This window comes from Dermacentor variabilis, chromosome 3, assembly GCF_050947875.1.
Source record: "Dermacentor variabilis isolate Ectoservices chromosome 3, ASM5094787v1, whole genome shotgun sequence".
Lineage (NCBI taxonomy): Eukaryota > Metazoa > Arthropoda > Arachnida > Ixodida > Ixodidae > Dermacentor > Dermacentor variabilis.
In genome coordinates this window covers 198,187,961-198,207,154 of record NC_134570.1, presented here as the reverse complement: position 1 = coordinate 198,207,154, position 19,194 = coordinate 198,187,961, and the positions used below count along the sequence as shown (strand labels likewise).

Below are 19,194 nucleotides of genomic sequence, written 5' to 3'. Positions count from 1 at the left end.
GGCTGTGCCTCCTTCCTTGGAAAAATGTAAATGACAAGGACGGCGCTTCTTTCTGGGTTTCAAAGATGCAAGCGGCGAAAGTTGTTTCAAGGAAATAGCAAAGTTCGCTCAGTCGTTGTTGGCCATGCCCCTTAGGAATGCCGATGTCGAGCGCGTGTTCTCGCACATGAACCTGGTGAAGTCGAGCCACCTAACAGAATGAAGAATCCAATGTTGAGCGGCATCCTGCACGTACGTTATGGCCTAAAGTTTCGAGGTGTTTGCTGCCGGGACTTTCAACCGACATTAAAAACGTTGCAGCTATTCAACTCTAAAAATATGTATGGTTCCGAAGTGGACGCGGAGGATTTTCCTGATGAGTCGAACACATCCGACGATGACTGTGTGTAGTTGAGCCGTAAAATGAACCATAGGTTGCATGAGTCAACAAGTAACTTCATTCGTGTACAGGCCAACGCGCAATGACCAGGGTGCAGCCTACCCTGGGGACAATGTTAAAAAACTACATGAGTGTTTTCGCTCATTCTTGCGGATATTGTTGCTGTTCAAAATAATTAAAGTGATTTGTTCGCCTTCCCTTCATATTTGTGCGATTTTTTGATACTGTAATTAAACGATTTGCAAGAATCAGAAAATTTGTCATCGTCCGCTTCTTTTGGGCTTCTTAGCAAAAGTTGCGCCGCTTTTTTGGGGCTTGTTTTGGGGTGGGGATTTGCTTATTTGCTCGGCAGCATCTGGCAACTCTGCTCAGATGACAGTACGCACGATTAGGTTTGAGTCTCTTCACTATCATATCTGCTCATGCAGTTGGTATCAATGTTTGAAAATCTTTTGACATGTTCATCGAGCATCAAATGCTCACATTCCATAGGTGACTATAGTGTTTCGGGTAGTGAAAGCTGTTTTCTGGCATGGAAGAATGGTTGGAGTGCCAGATTGTTCTTTGGTGGCAAAGCCACGCTTGAACCTTGTTTGGATACGATTGTCCCTCGGACCACGATGATCGCCGAGACTTGACACATAGTTGGTTCGCACCCATCATAGCACTTCAGCATATTGACATGGAAGAACTTTGTGGAACTACCTACTTCCAACCAGTAATAGTGATCAGTCTTTTTCCCAGCTACATGGAATGGACCTTTCCAGTGAATGAGCAATCTGTTGTTTGTCACTGGGAACAGGATTAATGCTCCATCTTCGACCTTCAGTTGTCGGTGCGTGGAGCCTCTTTCAGGGTACCCCTTCTGCATGTTCCAATCTAGCAGCAAGTTGGGATGCACTAGTTCCAACGCTCATCCGAGACACTGCCTCCGATCAACAGTGTTGGTGTATGCAGTCTTGACCTCGTCGCTCAAGTATTCATTGGTCCAAAGTTCTTCTAGAACTGCAAGCGGTCCCTGCACTTGTCTTCCATATATCAACTCGAAATGCGAGAATGTGAGACTTCCTGGAGGCACTCCTCTGTACGCGAACAGGAGCAACACAAGGACATGGTCCCAAGGCTGTTTGTTCATGATACAACCGGAGCAGACCTTGTTTGCGTGTGCCATTAAGGCGCTGAACCATTCCTTTGCGCAAGGGATGGTATGGCGTCGAACTCACGCATTTCATTGCAAGGAGCCCATTAATTTCTCTCATCATGGTTGAAGTGGAATAGGATGCTTGGTTCCACAGAATCTTTTGGGGAAAGCCAAACTGAGAAAAAATTTCTACCAATCCTTTGGCTGGTTGCATCAATAGAAGGCAGAGCAACATCCTCCGTGTATCTCATAGAAAAATTCACTAGTGTCAGGATGTATCAGTTTCCTTTATACGAGGTAGAAGACAGTGGGCCAAAAATGTCAGCTGTCACTCGCACGAAAGGCATGTCTATTGGTGGCATGCATCCCGATGGTGCTTTGCTTAGTCTTAATTTGGGAAAAGTATGTTGGCAAGCTTCGCATGAATGTCTGTATTAGCGGATATCTTTCTGCACGTCAAGTCAGTAAAATGCTTCAATGATGCGATCCGTGGTCTCTTTGATGCCCTGGTGTCCTGAAATTGCTTTTTCCTGTGCCAGTGATAGCACCTGGGCACGCAAACACTGCGGCATTATGGCTTGTGGTATTGCTTTGCCAGGACAAAGCTTATAAGTCCTAAACAAGACCCTCTTGTAAAAAAAGAATGTCTGGGTTGTGTTTTTTCCAGCAAACAGCAGCTTCCCAGTGTTTTTTCTGCAAGCTTCTAGAGACTTGTCCTTTCCTTGTTCAGCACAAAAGATATGTATTGATACTCATAAAGAGTTGAGAACTACTTTCAGGCCTCCCTTTGTGGTCCTGGCCTTGACAACAGGGGAAGCTGCCCAATGCGGATTCATTTCATCAACGGATTCATTCCCGGCTCAAGATGTTGAAAGGCCTGACAGCGTCTTCCACTTGCCGTTTGTATTCGTTGGTTGACGAGAACCAGGGACACTTCCAATGATAACATTGTACAAAGGACTTTCCAAGCACTTAGCTATCGCAGTACCTGAAAAATACGGCGAATGAATTTCCACTTGAGCTTCTGGCACCTCGATATGGCCAACTGCCAGTAGCATTATTGCAAGTAGCGTTATTGCCACAATGGTGTTGCTGCCAGTGTCTCGCAGTATGGAAGCAACTTGGCCGTTAAGCTCAGCATTCTGCAGTGGCGTGTCATGGCTTTATAATGACAAGTTTGTTGACCCTTTTGTTCATTACAATGTAACACGCTCGAGAATTCTTGTTTTCCCTCCTGGCTTTCTGGCGGCATACAGCAGGCTAAAGTAGTACTTGCGGCATTTTTCTTCTTCCTGCAGTCTCTCGTGTGGAGTCCCGGCCATCGGCAACAGTCACCAAAAGGTTTCTTCGAATTGACCTGACAGTCACCCGGCTTATGTCCACTCTTATTGTATAGGAAGCACTTTACTGGGTTTCTTTCTGCGCTTGCTACATCTCTCGTGTAGCGTTGTTCTGCATTCTCCTTAAATGTAGGCCAATTGTTTTGCCACTGTGCTTCCAAGAAGTGGTCTGTAGTTTCTGCGATCGTCTCCGCTGTTCTGCAATTTCTTTTGCGCAGGAACAGCGTTAATCAGCCGTGGCAGTTATTCATGAACTGCTCGGCAAAAACCAAGTCACGGACTGCATTAAAAGACTTTCCTACATTGGAGAGTTCGACCCACCGGTCAAATAAGCTCAATAGTGTGGTAGCACACTGCTTACCAGTCTCTATCTTGGAGCCTGCTGTGGCGGAACTTTTCGCAGTAGCCATCAGTCAAGAAACCTGAAACGTTTTAGCAGTACCAGTTTGGTCTTGTCATAGGCAAGAGAGTCCTCTAGAGACAACTGACCACCAAACACCCTTAGTACTTCCCCATCCAGACATAGGCTGAGAGTTGTAGCCCCATCTCTCTCTTGGCCAAACCTATCTGGTGGCTACTCGTTCAAACTGCTTTATATAAATGTCCAAGTCATCGCGGGTTTCGCTGAACAGAGGGATCATGTTGTGCAGGGTTACAGAAACTGAGGATTCTCCCTCACGGCTTGCAAGCGACTGAGATATATCTAAGTGGCTGTCTACTTCATTCATCTCGGCTAACCTTATTCGCAACTGTATGATTCGTTGTCACCTCATGTTCCGCTACATGTTCCTTACGTGCCCTCCTCCATTCCTCATCAATCCACTCTTTCAGTTTTGGCCCGACAAGACTCATGAGTTCAGCTAACGTGCTAAGCTCTTGGGTACTCATCTCGTATCTACTTCAAGCACACTGTGTTGCAACCGGCTTTGTCCTGTCATCGTGGATGCCAATTTGTTATGACAGGTTCTTGTGAGACCATCGTGCATGCAAGGGCAACCTTGGTGCGAATAACAGACGAAGCCGGTTGCACACAAAATGCAACAATTTCACACTACACTCTCATAAAAGGGAATAAGCTGTATTTGCAACACAGGCAGAAGCACTTGGAAGAAAACGTCCTTTTAGCAGGCAGGAATGAATAGACATGATGTGATCAATGCTATAGAGTTGCTATAAGTGTTTCACCACTCCGCCCGTTAATGATGCGGTAAATCATAGAGTCACAGCTATGGTATAAACACGAATTCACCGGGAGAATTGCCTCGGCTCAGGCAACGGGGCAATTACCGAGGAGGCGGCAGTTGACAAACCGCACAGTCCCTTGTCGACACTGGCCTCAACGTGACGCTTGGTAGTCTCGACCAGCATGGTCGATGAACAGGTCCTAGCTGCGTTCTCCGGGAGACTTTGGTAGGGCCGGATACTGGATCAGCACTTGGCGACGGTTGACGAACAGGTTGTAGCTGCGCTCTCCGGAAGGTGTTGGTAGGGCGGGGCACAGAATCAGTGTTCAGCAACAGTCGGCGGGGCCCAGGTTGTGGGGCAGGCCTGGGTCCCCTCGCTTGACTAGCCATTCATCTCCCTCCACTAGGCTCAGCTCGAATGTGAACCATCGTCTGTGGAGTCCCCGGAACAGTCCGGCTCCTTGGAACAGCAGGGCTGCCTCCTGGCTCTGCCTAGGCATGCTTTGTTGTTCCTGCTTTACAAACCAACTCTGGTTCCTTGTCTCCAGTCTTCCAAGCCCTGCAGCGCATGCTCTCTTCTGCCTGTGCCTTCCCTTTTTCTCTTCGTGCTCTTTTCCCTCTTTCAGTTTGCCGTCACCTGTTGTTCCGAGCTGTGGCTCGTTCCTTCTTGGGCTTGTCTTGCATTCGTCAAGCAAGTCTCACAACACAGGTACAATGTTGAGTGCATATCACAGAGACACAAATGTAGTCCGCAAGAAGCCCTATCCATTATCTCACGAGAAGAAAGTATGGCTCAAAAATGAGTTGTAACAAATGCTAGATGCTAAAATCATCAAGCCCTCCACGTGCCCATTTGCATCGCCTATAGCAATTGTGCCTATGGAGGACAGTATCTTCAAGTTGTGCACAGACTACCAACTGATTGACTGACAGACAGATTTGTCTCCATTTTCTATTCCATGGATAGATGACATTATTAATAAAACTGGAGGATGCGATTTTCGAGAATCAATCGCTGCAAAGATTATAGGCAAGTTCCTCTCCGAGAAGAATAAAAGAAGTTTACAGCTTTCGTCACACCTCCGATGTGTAAGAATACAACAGGCTTCTGGGAATTTGGCTGGAAGAACTTGGGCACCTGGTTTAAAAGATTATGAACAATGTTCCATCTGCTTTTACTCGTCAATTTTGCAATGCCTACATGGACGATGATATTGTGTACTCTAAAACAAGAGTACCAGCGTGTATATCATTTACCATAGATTTTGGAAGCTCTAAGTAAAGTCAAGTTGAAGATAAATATAATAAAAAGCAAATTCTTCAAGCGATCTCTTTAAAAGTGTGGAGCACATATTGTATACATATTGTATACATATTGCCACGTGCGTTTATTTCGGCTTGTAGCGACGCGAGTTACGCAGCTCGTGTCACTGCGATGCAAGCGGCGTCGCTTGACGTGTTTCGATCATGGACGTGAAACGCATAAATACGGGACCACCGCGTTCACTGGCTCAGTCCGACGAACGCCCCAGACGCGCTTGCTGGTTTCGTTGTCACCGCATTGTTCACTTGATTGAGGGCACAAGTTCGCCCATTAAACTCTCTTTAAGTCTATCGCCGACGTAGTGTCCCTTTCCGTCTGCCAGCGTGTCTCCACGTGCCTAAGCACCTCCACCAAAATGTCACCTACGTGACATTTTGGTGGAGGTGCTTATGCTTCGGACACCCCCTCAAAGCCATGACACAAGCCCAAGTGCATCTGGAGCTGGCGAGGCGGAAGACAGCTCCAGAGCAGACAAGAAGCAAGAAACCCGGAGCAGCCGCCGACTACAAGGACTGCCGGCTGAATTGGGACCACTACCTGCTCCTGGTCGCCGTGTGAACCACCGCTCGACGTCACCAATGCAAGCCGTCACCACACCTGCACCACTCGTCATCCAGCAGCCGCGAGTACCTCCGCTTTTTAGCGGCTCCACTTGCGAAGATGTACAAGATTGGCTGGAACGTTATGAATGAGTTGCAAGCTTCAACAAGTGGGCTGACGAAGACAAACTTGAAACGTCTTCTTCTCTCTCAAAGGCTCTGCTAGAACCTGGTATGAGAAGAGGCACTTATCTGCAACTTTCGCAAGTATTCTGCGCAAAGAACAAGCTGAGGCCTTGCTTCAAACTCGCCAGCAGCATCCAAACGAGTCCGTAACTGTCTTTGCAAAAGAAATGCAAAAGCTCTTCCGCCACGCGGACACCACCATGACTGAAGACAAGAAGCTTCAGTGCCTTATGAGGGCCGTCAACGCAGCCAAGCCTACCCGCCACCGCCGCGCCCGCAGCAGGCCGTCCGCTCAAACACGTTCCGGCAAACCATCACGAGGAAGACTGACATCTGGAGAACCCCAGATCGACAACCGCTTTGTTTTCACTGTGGTGAAGCCGGCCACCTCCTACAAGATTGCCCCTACCGTCAGATGGGCCTCCGCGGGTACAACATCGATGCCCTGCGACCCCTTCCTGGCCAACGGCCTCGAGAAATTGAAGCCTATCTTCAAGCAACCGAAGATGCCGCCCCACGTCGCTTCAGGTCCCAGTCACCCTACCTACACCATTCGTCTTCACCGTACCAAGGGTACGCGAGGGAGAGGTCACTGAGCACTCGTAGGGGAAACTAAAGCCAGCGATGTCGGGAGGTGACACCGCTCTCGAGCGAAGACCGAAAAACTCTCCTACAACCGCGACGCATTCCGCCGCCTGAATGCATTCCGACGCCTCGTTGCATTCCGACAACACGACGCGACCCGACACAGCGACACCACAAAACACGATGCCACCACCCGACACCACAAATTCTACGGCGCGGCTGAAGGCCACAACAGCACCTTGCCACGAGGCTTCCACCCGACGCAGCCGCAACCGTACGAAGCGATAGACCGCTCAGTCGGTGACCGACCGACATCGAACGCGAACACCAAGTGCCGACTTACAAGTTACCCTAGATGGACATCCAGTGGTTGCACTCGTCGACACCGGGGCCGACTACTCCGTCATTAGTGGACGATTTTTGTCACAACTCAAAAAAGTCAAAACCGCATGGGAAGGTCCTCAAATACGCACATCAGGAGGCCACCTCATAACGCCGACGGGACGATGCACTGCGCGAGTGGCTGTTCACGGTCACACCTACCCTGTGAACTTCATCATCCTACAGCACTGCTCTCATGACGTAATCCTCAGGATGGACTTCCTGAACGAAAACGGTGCAGTGATCGACCTGCAGACGAAAACCATAACACTGACAACAAAACGGTCATAAAGAATGCAAAGCAATCATTATCATCGCGCCGCGTTCACCATCCTCGACGATCAAGTGAGTCTCCCGCCAAATGCTAGCGTCATGGCACTCGTCGAAATGGACGCGTTCTCAAGCGGCGATGCGATTGTCGAAGCAAACTTGCAGCTGCTTCTGGATAGCCAAATTTGCTTCGTACGCGGTGTCGTCCATCAGCATGAAGGCAGAGCAGCTGTGCTAATAACCAATTTCAGCACGGAACACAAGCACCTCAACAGGGTCGCTTTCTTGGAAGAGTTTGCCGAAATAAGCAACACATTAGCGCTCTCCGAGTCGTCCCATGAGGCGTCGTCGACGGTGGCTGATGAGGTGAACTTCGACATTAACCCCGCCCTGCCTCAACAAAAGCAAGAAAAGCTACGTCGCCTTCTGCGATATTCCGAATGTTTTCAAAGTCGTCGAGGATCCGGCAAACGCACATAGCGAAGCATCGCATTATAACCGATGAATCGGCTCGTCCCGTCCGCCGAAGTCCCTACCGCGTTTTAGAGCAAGAACGTGAAACAATCAAGACACAAGTTGAAGAAATGCTTCGCGACAACGCCATTCAGCCGTCCAAGAGCCCGTAGTCTTCACCCGTGGTGCTTGTAAAGAAGAAAGACGGTACCCTACGATTTTGCGTCGATTATAGGCGTCTCAACAGCGTCACGAAAAAAGACGTCTACCCGCTTCCGAGAATCGACGACACATTAGATTGACTGTGCGGTGCCAAGTATTTTTCGTCGATGGACCTCCGGAGCGGCTACTGGCAGATTGAGATTGACGAGAGGGACCGTGAGAAGACTGCCTTCATCTCGCCGGACAGTCTTTACAAATTTAAAGTCATGCCATTCGAACTATGCTCAGCACCGGCGACATTTCAACGTGTCATGGACACCGTGTTGTCTGGGCTGAAATGGCAGATATGCCTCATATATCTCGACGACGTAGTCGTTTTCGCATCCACCTTCGACGAGCACCTTAATAGGCTGGAGACCGTGCTAGAGGCAATTAGGGTGTCGGGACTCACTCTGAAACCAGAGAAATGTCGTTTCGTCTATGAAGAGCTCCTGTTCCTCGGTCACGTAGTTAATCACTTAGGCGTGGGTCTGGACCCCAAAAAGACGGCAGCCATCGAAAGTTTCTTGATACCCAGTGAAAAGAAAGCTGTCCGTAGATTTTTTGGGCTCTGTGCATATTACAGGCGTTTTGTCTGAGATTTCTCTCGAATCGCAGAGCCTCTCACTCGCCTTATGAAAGAGGACGCACAGTTCACGTGGGATGAGCCCCAAGAAGACACTTTTTGCGAACTTCAAAGACACTTGCAGTCACCGCCAGTACTTGGCCATTTCGACGTGAGCGCTGACACCGAGATCCACACAGATGCAAGTGGCATAGGACTCGGTGCCGTGTTGATTCAAAAGAAGAACGGCCTGGAACGAGCCATTGCCTACGCGAGCAGATCCCTGTCGAAAGCCGAATTGAACTATTCGACGACCGAAAAGGAATGCCTCGCTATTGTTTGGGCGGTCACAAAATTTCGGCCATATCTTTACGGGAAGCACTTCAAGGTCTTCAGTGACCACCACGCTCTGTGCTGGCTCGCTAACCTGAAAGACCCGTCAGGTCGCCTCGCTTGTTGGAGCCTGCGATTACAGGATTTCGACGTCACCGTCGTGTATACCGTATTTACACGATTGTAAGTCGACCACTTTTTTTAAATTTGAAAGTCTGAAGTTGGAGGGTCGACTTACAATTGAAACCAAAACATGGCCCCGCCATACAAGCGAGACCAACGGGAGCTACAATGTAGTTACAATTTTATGTTTCCTCTATGGCCCTACTCGTATCTTTTCACTATCTCGTGCATTTGTTCGCTTTTCGGAAGGGTTTTTCAACATTTTTGAGAGTTTTGCAGTGCACGCAACACTCATGGGCGGGGGGTCGATAGTTGATGGAAGCGCCGCTGTTCCTATTTGCGGCGGCACCCTCAGAACGGCGGCGCTTGCAGGGAGTATCGGTAGTTCATGGAAGAGCAGACACTGCTCGTGGGTTTCTCTTTCTCTGTTGAAAGGCATTGGCATTGGGCATACATTGGTTTGACGCATTCCACTTGACTGCCGGCTACGTGCTACTTCTATGCTTCCACAGTCATCATGAGTGCTCTAGGCCCACTAATCGTTCGGCACTCGTTCATAGCAGCGTTCAAGAGGGCTGCGATCCTTTAAGCCAAAAAAACAAATCACTGCACAGTGAGTTGCAAGTTATATGTTTCTGAACGGGTGGAGCAAGAGTGGTGACTGCAGCGAAGCGAAATTTTCACCTGTGACGGCAAGTGAGAAATATCCCACGTGCCGAAGTGCGGTCGCTTTCCGGAGCTGTAGGCTCAGCTTGCGGTGTACGTCGCTGAAATGCGTGATTGGTCCCTGCCAGTGAAGTGCAACATGGTCATGAAAAAAGCCCGGACCTTCGCATTTTAAGGCCCTGCTCTGCCGTGAGTACGAGTGGCTGGCGGCAGAATACCGCGAAATTACGCCAACCGGACCTGTCAAAAGAGCCTCCCTGACGGCTGCGTGTGGTTGGGTACATTCATCGTGGGCTGCTGTTCCACAATATGTCGTGGTGCGGTCGTTTGCCAAATGTGAAATTTTGCTGGACCAAGGCGCGCTGTGGGACCGCAGCAACGATGACGATGGCAGCACTAGTGAAGACGAATAGTCCAATGACAATTTCAGCGACTAATAAATTTTCGTTATCGAATGCGCCCTCAGGTATGCTCCCTCTTCTTTTTTTTTCCTGTCACGTGATATGGGGGGGTCGACTTACATTCGAGTCGACTCACAATTGTGTAAATACGGTAAGTCAGGCCGAAAGCACACAGACGCCGACTGCCTTTCTAGAGCCCCTGTTGAATTCGCCCCACCCTGCGACGATGACGACGATACCTTCCTTGGGCACATAAGCTCTAACACCTTCGCACAAGATCAACATGCCGATCCTGATCTACGCTGTGTGGTTCAATATCTCGAAGGGAAGACCAATTCAGTGCCAAAGGTATTCACACGCGCTTTCATCGCTGTGCTTGCGCGACAACGTGCTTGTGAAAAAGAACTTCACGAGGTACAAAGCGGCATATCCACTCGACGTGCCAGTCAAGCTAAGGCAAGAGATTTTAGAAGCGTCTCACGATGAGCCGACATCAGGGCATCTGGGATTCACTCGAACTCCCAGAAGAATTCAAGAAAAGTACTACTGGCCGGGCCTGAATGCAGATATCGCACGCTACGTGAAAACCTGCCGAGACTGCCAACGTCGGAAAACACCGCCTACAATGCCAGCCGGCCTCCTGCAACCAATCGAGCCACCATGGAAACCATTCCAGCAAATAGGCATGGATCTGCTTGGCCCCTTCCCGACGTCTACTTGCGGGAACAGGTGGATAGTGGTAGCAACGGACTATCTGACGCGCTATGCCGAGACAACGGCGTTAGCATCGGGAAATGCAATCGAGGTCACCAGATTCTTCATAAAGAACATCGTTCTCCATCATGGTGCACCCGACGTCGTTATTATGGACAGAGGTACGGTATTCACAGCTGAACTTACGCAACTGATTCTGCACTTGAGCCACACGAGCCATCGGCGCACAACAGCGTACCAACCACAGACAAACGGCCTTATGGAGCGTTTAAATAAAACGCTCGCCGACATGCTCGCCATGTATGTCGACATCGGACACAAGACTTGGGACGAAGTCCTTCCGTACGTGACGTTCGCCTACAACATCGTGCCACAGGAGACAACGCAGATGACGCCATTCGAGCTTGTCTTCTGTCGCCAAGTCGCCACGATGCTTGATGCAATGTTGCCTCACAGTGAAGACGACAACATCCATGCAGACGTTGCCGGCTTCCTTCAATGTGCCGAGGAAGCTCGCCAGCTAGCCCAAATGCGTATTAAAGAGCAGCAAAACGTCGACGCCCGACTCTACAACCTACAACAACGAGACCAAGAGTACGCACTTGGTGACCGCGTTATGGTGTGGACACTGATTCGTTGCCGTGGGCTTAGTGAGAAGTTCCTGCGCCGTTACTTCGGACCCTACAAGATAACTCGACGACTTGGACCACTGGTCTACGAGGTTGTGCCCAATGGAGTGACGCAGTCACAGCGACGTTGCGCGTGACCTGAGATGGTGCGCATCGTGCGCCTCAAAAAGTTTTTTGAGCGTTAGAGAAGTAACAGACATTCTTTTCTTTTTTTTTCGTTTTCCATGGTTGATTGCATGCTTACAAGTTTCTGGTTTTCTTTAGCATCAGGGCGATGCTTTTTCACCGGGGGGTAATGCCACGTGCGTTTATTTCGGCTTGTAGCGACGCAAGCGGTGTCGCTTGACGTGTTTCGATCATGGACGCGAAACATATAAATACGGGACCACCGCGTGCACTGGCTCAGTCCGACGAACGCCCCAGACGCGCTCGCTGCTTTCTTCATCACCGCATTGTTCGCTTGATTTAGGGCACAAGTTTGTCCATTAAACTCTCTTTTAAGTCTACTGCCGACGTAGTGTCCCTTTCCGTCTGCCTGCGTGCCAGGTAGCCCCCATCACCTACATGACAATATTGTATACATATTGTAAACACATTGCTTGCACACTATAAACTTAAGACTTTTCTAAACACTTAAAAAATACACCATGCTATTTTTATGGTCAAAAGTTCACCTGGATAGATTCTTTTATTAGTAACCACCATCACTATGTCAATGTTAACGATGATGACTCTTCTTCCACCAGTGTTGCATTTGGTATGCTTCAGGATCATGTTCTACGCTTACATTTTTTTCTATTTTGTTTGTTAAGTTAAAGCTCAGAAAGCCCGAAGGCATTACAGAGAGGAGTGGTAGAATTCATAAAAACAGTAATAAGAGAAAATTCTTGGTTATACACTGTTAGCTAGGAGTTCACAAAATTGAACATTTTGTTTGGAAGTGATTGATCCGGAAAAGTTATTTTAGTCTTCCGAAGTTCGTGGGATGAATGAGTACTGGCAAGGCTTTGTGCGATGTATTAATATAGACTTTATTACTATAATTGATGTGTCAAGTAATTTAAGAAGATGGGAAAGTTAAGTCAAGATATTAGATTTCTAAACCTACATTAACGATTTAGCAAGCTGTGTTTCCTCAACTATACCATCTTTACGCTGAAAACTATGTTACAAGAATCCCTTAAAATGTAAGTAGCCAAAGCTGTGAATATCCGCACTACAGTTGAACCTCGCAATAACGAAATCGGCGGGGAACATGAAAAAATTTGCTTTCACAAGAATTTCGTTGTTGCGAAAAGGGCAGCACAGCTAGGTAATGCATCGCAGAACAAAACTTTACTGTCCGAACTCCGCTGATCTACTTTGCAAGCTTTGCTCGAGGATATAGAAGTGCATTGCCAACAGTACAAAGTGCGCCGCATGCGTCGACCAGCAGCGGCAGTATTCTCGGTCAATCACTTTGAGATGCAATCACTTTGGGAGATTTTGCATAACTTGGCACTGGACACAGAGCCACAGCGCATGCAGCAGCATTTCTCCAGTGCATGCTGTTGCCCCTAGGTGCCGACGCTTCCGGTGCCAATAGCAAAAGTGATCGTATCTCGTGTATGCGAAGGCAAACGATCGAGATAACGGGCCTTTCGCGTAAATCTACGTCCGGCGCCGAATCTGCACACGATGCCTGTCGGGTGGCACCAAAACCAGCGTTCTTGAAGCAAGAGATGCATATTCCCGGACGATCGCTCAATCATGGCCCGATGCGTGATACTCCATAAGCCACGACCACCATCTCAAGCGCCATAAACAATTCCATGTAGGCAAGACGTGGATTTCATTGTTTTTGGTGCATTTTTCTCACCGAGGCGCACATTATGCAGTGCACTGCCACGACCGCGGGGATTGTTGTTCGAAACGCGCGTCCAGTTTACATTCAGTTTCTCCTCACGCAATTGGCCTAGGCCTCGCCGAGTCGACGGCTGCGGGGATCGCAAACTGAGCGCACGTTTCGAACAACAATCTACAATCTCGTCTGGTAGGTGTGCAAACACCGTCATCACATGTTGGTAGCAATGTGCATGCTTCTCATGATGCCGCTTCAAACGGGTGATCAACAAACAAGATGGCGGCCATGACGTGTTTCCAGCGCATTGATCGCTTCTGGCGCTTGGTTGCTTTTGTGAACAAAAATGGCGGTGCCCACACTAGTGTAATGTGGTGCTATTTTACGTAATTTTAGTGCCAAACAATCGCATTTGAGCACATTTTGGAGCCTGCTAGCCTTGCGCAATATGCGAAGTTACGTTCCAGCAAATTTCGTTGATGCGGGGTTGCAGTATAGCAACATTTCGTTGCCGAGAGGTACGAAATGCATTGAATCCTATGGGCCTTCGCCGGGGATACGAAAATGTTTCATTGTCGCGAGAATTTCGTTGCGGTATTTCGTTATCGCGGGTTCCAACTGTATAATCAAAACGATATTCTTCAAAGGCTGCACACATACAAAACATGTAGACAAAGCAGCTGCGTGTATTCAACAATTGAAGCATGTGACCAGGATTTTTGCATCTGTTAAAATTTATAAACCTACAGAAATTCACGGTGACCCCTGTCTTGCACTAGCTGATTACAACTTGCGCCTGCAAATTTTATAATTTCATCAACCCACCTAATTCTCTATCATTGACTGCACTTCCATTCCCTTGGCACCCATTCTGTAACTCTAATGATTGACGGGTTACCTGCCCTACGCATACTGTGTCTTAGCTAGCATCATTTTTTTCAGCTATTTCAGTTTGCTCTCTGATCCACACTATCAGTGTGGATCAGTTTGCTCTCTAATCCTGGCTCCTAGAATTACACCTAACATTTTTCGTTCCATAGCTCTTTACGCATTCCTTAACTTTATTGAGCTTCTTTGTTAAGCTCCAAGTTTCTGCTCCATATGTCGGAATGCAAGTCAGACATATGACTTACCATAATTACTAGGTTCTAATGCGCACACGTTTTCCGCGACCAAAAAAAAAAGGAAAAAAAAAAGCTCTCGATCGTAACGCGCACCCATTTGCCGTAACCTAAAAAAAAGTCCTTTTAATACCGCACACCTCATTCTTTCATATAGAAATAAAACTTTCTCTCATTTTTAAAAAAACAAGGATTTACTCCCAATGCACTAAAGTTGCGATAAATAAAAAATGTTGCAGTTTCACGCAAAAAGTGAAACATCGATTATGATAGCAAATTAATAGACAGCTATACGAAAAGCAATGATGGTAGTTTTGTCGGCCGTAAGAACCTTTAAACATTTGCTTACTAGCTAAATTGAAAAGCTTGGTGCCATGTGCGTACAAGCAAACATTAACACATCTCACTCAATGACCGTGGAAACTCTTTATAAAAATGCTGGAGCGAGGAAGTGCGGTAGCAGGAGCAAGGAAATTGACCTTTGTATGGCCTCTCGCTTCAACGCGAAGTAAGCGTCGAGAACGAGAACACAGCATGGTGCACTTAGATGCATAGACTCTTGTCTCCCTTGCAGATCGTTTTCAAGATAGGAGCCGCGCGGCCACGTCGTACATCGCAGCTGCCGGTGTAGACCGTCTCTCCTGTTTGCGCCAGTCCCGCACGCAAGTTTCGGGAACTCGAAACGCCCGTGATGCGGCCCGATTTCCGTCCATCTCTGCATGCATGACCGCTTTCCTTTTAATTACGGCATCGTGACGAACTCGGCATGTCTTTGGAGTCGGCACTTCCATGGTGATAAAGCAAATGCAGAAAACGGGAAGACAGATGGTGCACTAACCTAAGCCGAAGGAAGCACTGCCTAAGCACACATACTGCAGCACATGGAGAAAACTACGGCAGCTAGGCTCGAAGCGTGTAAAAGGCGGCCATTTTGAAATGCTGATGGTGATATGGTAATGCAGATTTAGGGTCGTACTTCATTCGAATGCACACGCGAGTTTTGGATCCAGTTTATCGGAAAAAAAGTGCGCATTAGATTCGAGTAAATATGGTATGTCATATTATATAGCACTCGCTGAATGTTGGGATACCTATACTGAAGTTTCAGTTAGGCTCCAATATAACACAATAATTATTTATTTATAAGACTCTTCTGCAGTCTAAATTGGAATCTGTCAATATTATTTGGGATCCTGCACCTAAACTGGCTCAAAATATTGCATTTGCTTTATTGCAGCTACCATTGACCCAGCTAGCATAGCATTAATGAAAGCCTGTTTGCTGTTGTCTCATACATTTATAACTACGTAGAAAAGTTTTTTGCTTATGCATGCTTCATAAAATCTATCATTACCTTTTACAAGCAGAACTTGTCCCTGTGCTTACATACCACTTATCACATGTTGATCACAATGATAAAGTTGGCTGTGCATCCTGTCACAAAAATACCTTTTTGGATTCATTTATTCTGCACAAGACATGAGACTGTAAACACATTATCGGATTATTGTTTGTTTAGACAATCTTTTTTTCCGTGTTTTTATTGCGATAGCAATTATATGCACACTCCAAGTGCATTTCCACCATGGGTGCCGCCGTTGCCGTCGCTGTAATGTTCTGTATAAAGTCTAAGGGCGATAACACCGTCACCGCGCGCTCCACTCTGTATGTGCAAGTGAAGGCATGCACATACATAGCACGAATGTAACTCTGTTTGCTGCTGCTGCCACGTTTCCCCATGCCAGCATTCTGACAGTGAGTTTCTGCGGTCATCAAGTCAGATGTGTTCATGCTTGCTCGTGCATGCGTCACACCAGCCTTGTTAATTTAGTTAGTGTACCTATGTTTACAAGTTTATACAGCCGATAAAACTACTATCCTTACTTCAAATAGCTGTCCACTAATTTGCTATTCAATGGATGCTCGCCTTTCGGGCAAAACTGCCAACTTTTTTCATTGTACACTCGAACCTGTTCACAACAAACTCGATTAGTTCTGTGAAAAGTGGTCGTTATATGGGTAGTTTGTTGTATATGGGGCCTGCCGTTCAAAGTGTGCACAAATTAGCAACACAGGTGTTCTGCCGCAGTCTTATTACTAAACGCTAACAAACCTCTCCAGTGATAAGCGAAGCTGTTTCATTTCTTGAAGTGAAGACCACTGCATTCTCACAAGCGAATTAAACCACCTTTGCAATCAATCGAATCTGCCATTACTGGGAGAACTCATGCACGATGCTCACGAAGAAGTTCTCCATGGCACTTTGGAAATTCAGTACGGACAGCACAGTGGCTGCGAAATTGCCATTTTACTTTCTGTTAGCGGAAACCCTATAAACATTTTTATAAATAGAACATTCGTAATGGATTGTATAGCACAAAACGTTTTTTATTTTATTGTGGCCTAGTTACAATTATGCAAGTACGCCTACACTCCAAGGACGCCAACGCTGAAACGGATTGCTTACGCATGTCTATGGGTTCTGCGGTTGCCACTGAGCAAGCACATCCTGCTAAATTTGGCAGCTTGATTCAAAATTTCTGTTTTAGTGCATATTGACACAGCTCGATGGTTTGGCACAAGCTAGCGCAATCGGCACACCACTTCCATACCTGTGTGCGCAAAACTGTCCCTTTATTCTGCACCAACTTCCTTCCAAAAACTGAAACAAGAATCTGACCACTCACAGATGCCGAAAGGTTATGGCGCACAATGCAGTTGAAATGGAACGCCTTGAAGAGTGCCTCCATGCGACGTACATCGATCTCCGATCCATCACGCCGATCAGCCAAACCTCCAAAGTCGCAGTTGTTGATGATGATGCACAGGCCCCTCGGTGAGTGAACCATGCTGTATATCTGCAGATGTGGAATTTAACTGTTAAAAAAAAAATGCCAGGGCACCAGCGCATGGCAAGTACTTGTAAATGGCAATTATTTATCGTAAATTGGGCTTCAGAGGGTGATATCGTGCTGTGGATCATGCAGCATTATGTGCCGCCATCTTGGCACCATCGTAAAGAGGAAAGATCGAAACTTCATAGAGCTGCAGCACCACATTTCGCTGCGCCAAACTAAAACCAAAAGAAGCAAGCAAAAAAAGGAAAAAACTGGCTTTAGCGATTCGTTACTGCAACAGGAAGTGATCCTACTGGCTGACGAAGATTTTAATCAGTGGTGCATGTTCCACGCACATTTTGACAGCACTGGGCTGTGTAATCATGGTAGGCTGCATTAGTGGCTCATGTTTGTTTTGTTAAAGGGCCCCTCACCAGGTCTGGCTATTTTGAGTTGACGAGCACAGTGCATACAATGTGCGCTAACGATCGTGCCTGCTAAGTATTACATCTGTTGGAGATCCATATAAAAGAAGACAAAGAATACTTCATAACACTTCTAAGACAAGCCCTTCTACTGCACTCTACTGTTTCAATAAACACTGAACATGGAGCAGCAGGATCTGCGACTTCTGTCATTCCTAAAAGTATGGTGCCGAAAACCTGACTTCCAATGATGACAACCTGACTGAAGGGGACCTCTAAAGAAGCTGTCCTCACGAACACTGATGCAGCTATGTCCACTAACATCCAGACCTGGCATCTTCTATCGCTACCATCTGACCCTGGAACAGCAACTAGGCCTACGTGCCGCACTCCCTGCTAATGCTGTCACGAGCTTATGCAATAACGGATCGCCATAAGAGGAAGCAGAGTGCACTGCAGACTGGTGTGACGAAAGTTATGAATAACCTCACCTCGCTCATATCATCTAGGTCAACGACCGTTGGTGAGCTGCAACTTAAACGTTCTGCTAATGAAAGAGGCAGCTCTGCGAGGATTAGACAGCACAATTGAACAATTAGTAGAGGACAAGCAATTTGAATCAGAACTCGAAAGCGTGGACAACTACGAAATATCTATATGTTTGGCAAAGTCTGAAGTTATCAGATGCATAGAAAAATGCAACAGCCAATAAGCAATGCTCAAGTGCTTGGGCCAAGCAGTGAACGCGAAACTCGTGGACAGAACAGAGAACTTCGAGCCACTATCAAGCTTTTGAAACTGGAGATCAACAAATTCGATGGAAGTGTTCATAGCTGGTGCTCTTTTTGTGACCAGTACGAGTATTCTAAACACAAAAATGAGCCTCTGCCCAACATTGATAAATTTAAGTATTTGAAGAGCTACCTTGTTGGCAAGGCAGAAGACAGCATAACTGGCCTATCATCGACACATACCAATTGTGAAATAGCTGTAGACATGCTCAAAGAATGTTTTGGACACAACGAAGTTGCCGTGAACGATCACGAGCCGACTGCTTCAGTTAAAGTCTGCGGTTTCACCTGACGACATGATTTCTTTGTGACTTCTTTATGATGAAATATTCAAGATTGTTCGAGATCTCGAGGCCCTAGGTGTAAAGCAGGAAGAGTACAGCACCCTTTTGAAGATTGCTGTAGAAAGGTGTCTACCCCGGATATTGCTCTTCGCTATTGCCAAAGCAAGTATAACAACGTAGATGGAAGTAACAGTTTTTCTGAGCTTATCGTGTTTTTGAAAAGGTAAGCAACTAGCAGTGAAGAAGCTTTTCAAATTGCTCAGAGATGTTCAGGCCAGAATGAATTCAAGGCAAACAAGAGAAAATTTACTCAACGCCGTGTCGCCTCAGCTGCTGCGTTAATGACAACCTTTAAACGTCATAAGGAAGCTTGCCTTTTCTGTGAGTCAAATCAACATTCCTTTGCCATGTGTGACAAAGGGATGTCCCTACAACGAAGCGAACATTGCTTTCAGCACAGCAAGAAATATGCCTGCGCAAAA

General features: G+C 47.1%; 1 protein-coding gene across 1 annotated transcript in view; it reads right to left on the bottom strand.

The window, feature by feature from the left end:
- LOC142576590 (caspase-7-like) overlaps nucleotides 1-19,194 on the bottom strand; it is a 103,287-nt gene that overhangs the window by 51,295 nt on the left and 32,798 nt on the right. The window contains exon 4 of the mRNA XM_075686778.1: nucleotides 17,063-17,233. Coding sequence (XP_075542893.1) covers nucleotides 17,063-17,233 — 171 coding nt within the window. The remainder of the gene's footprint in view (nucleotides 1-17,062; nucleotides 17,234-19,194) is intronic.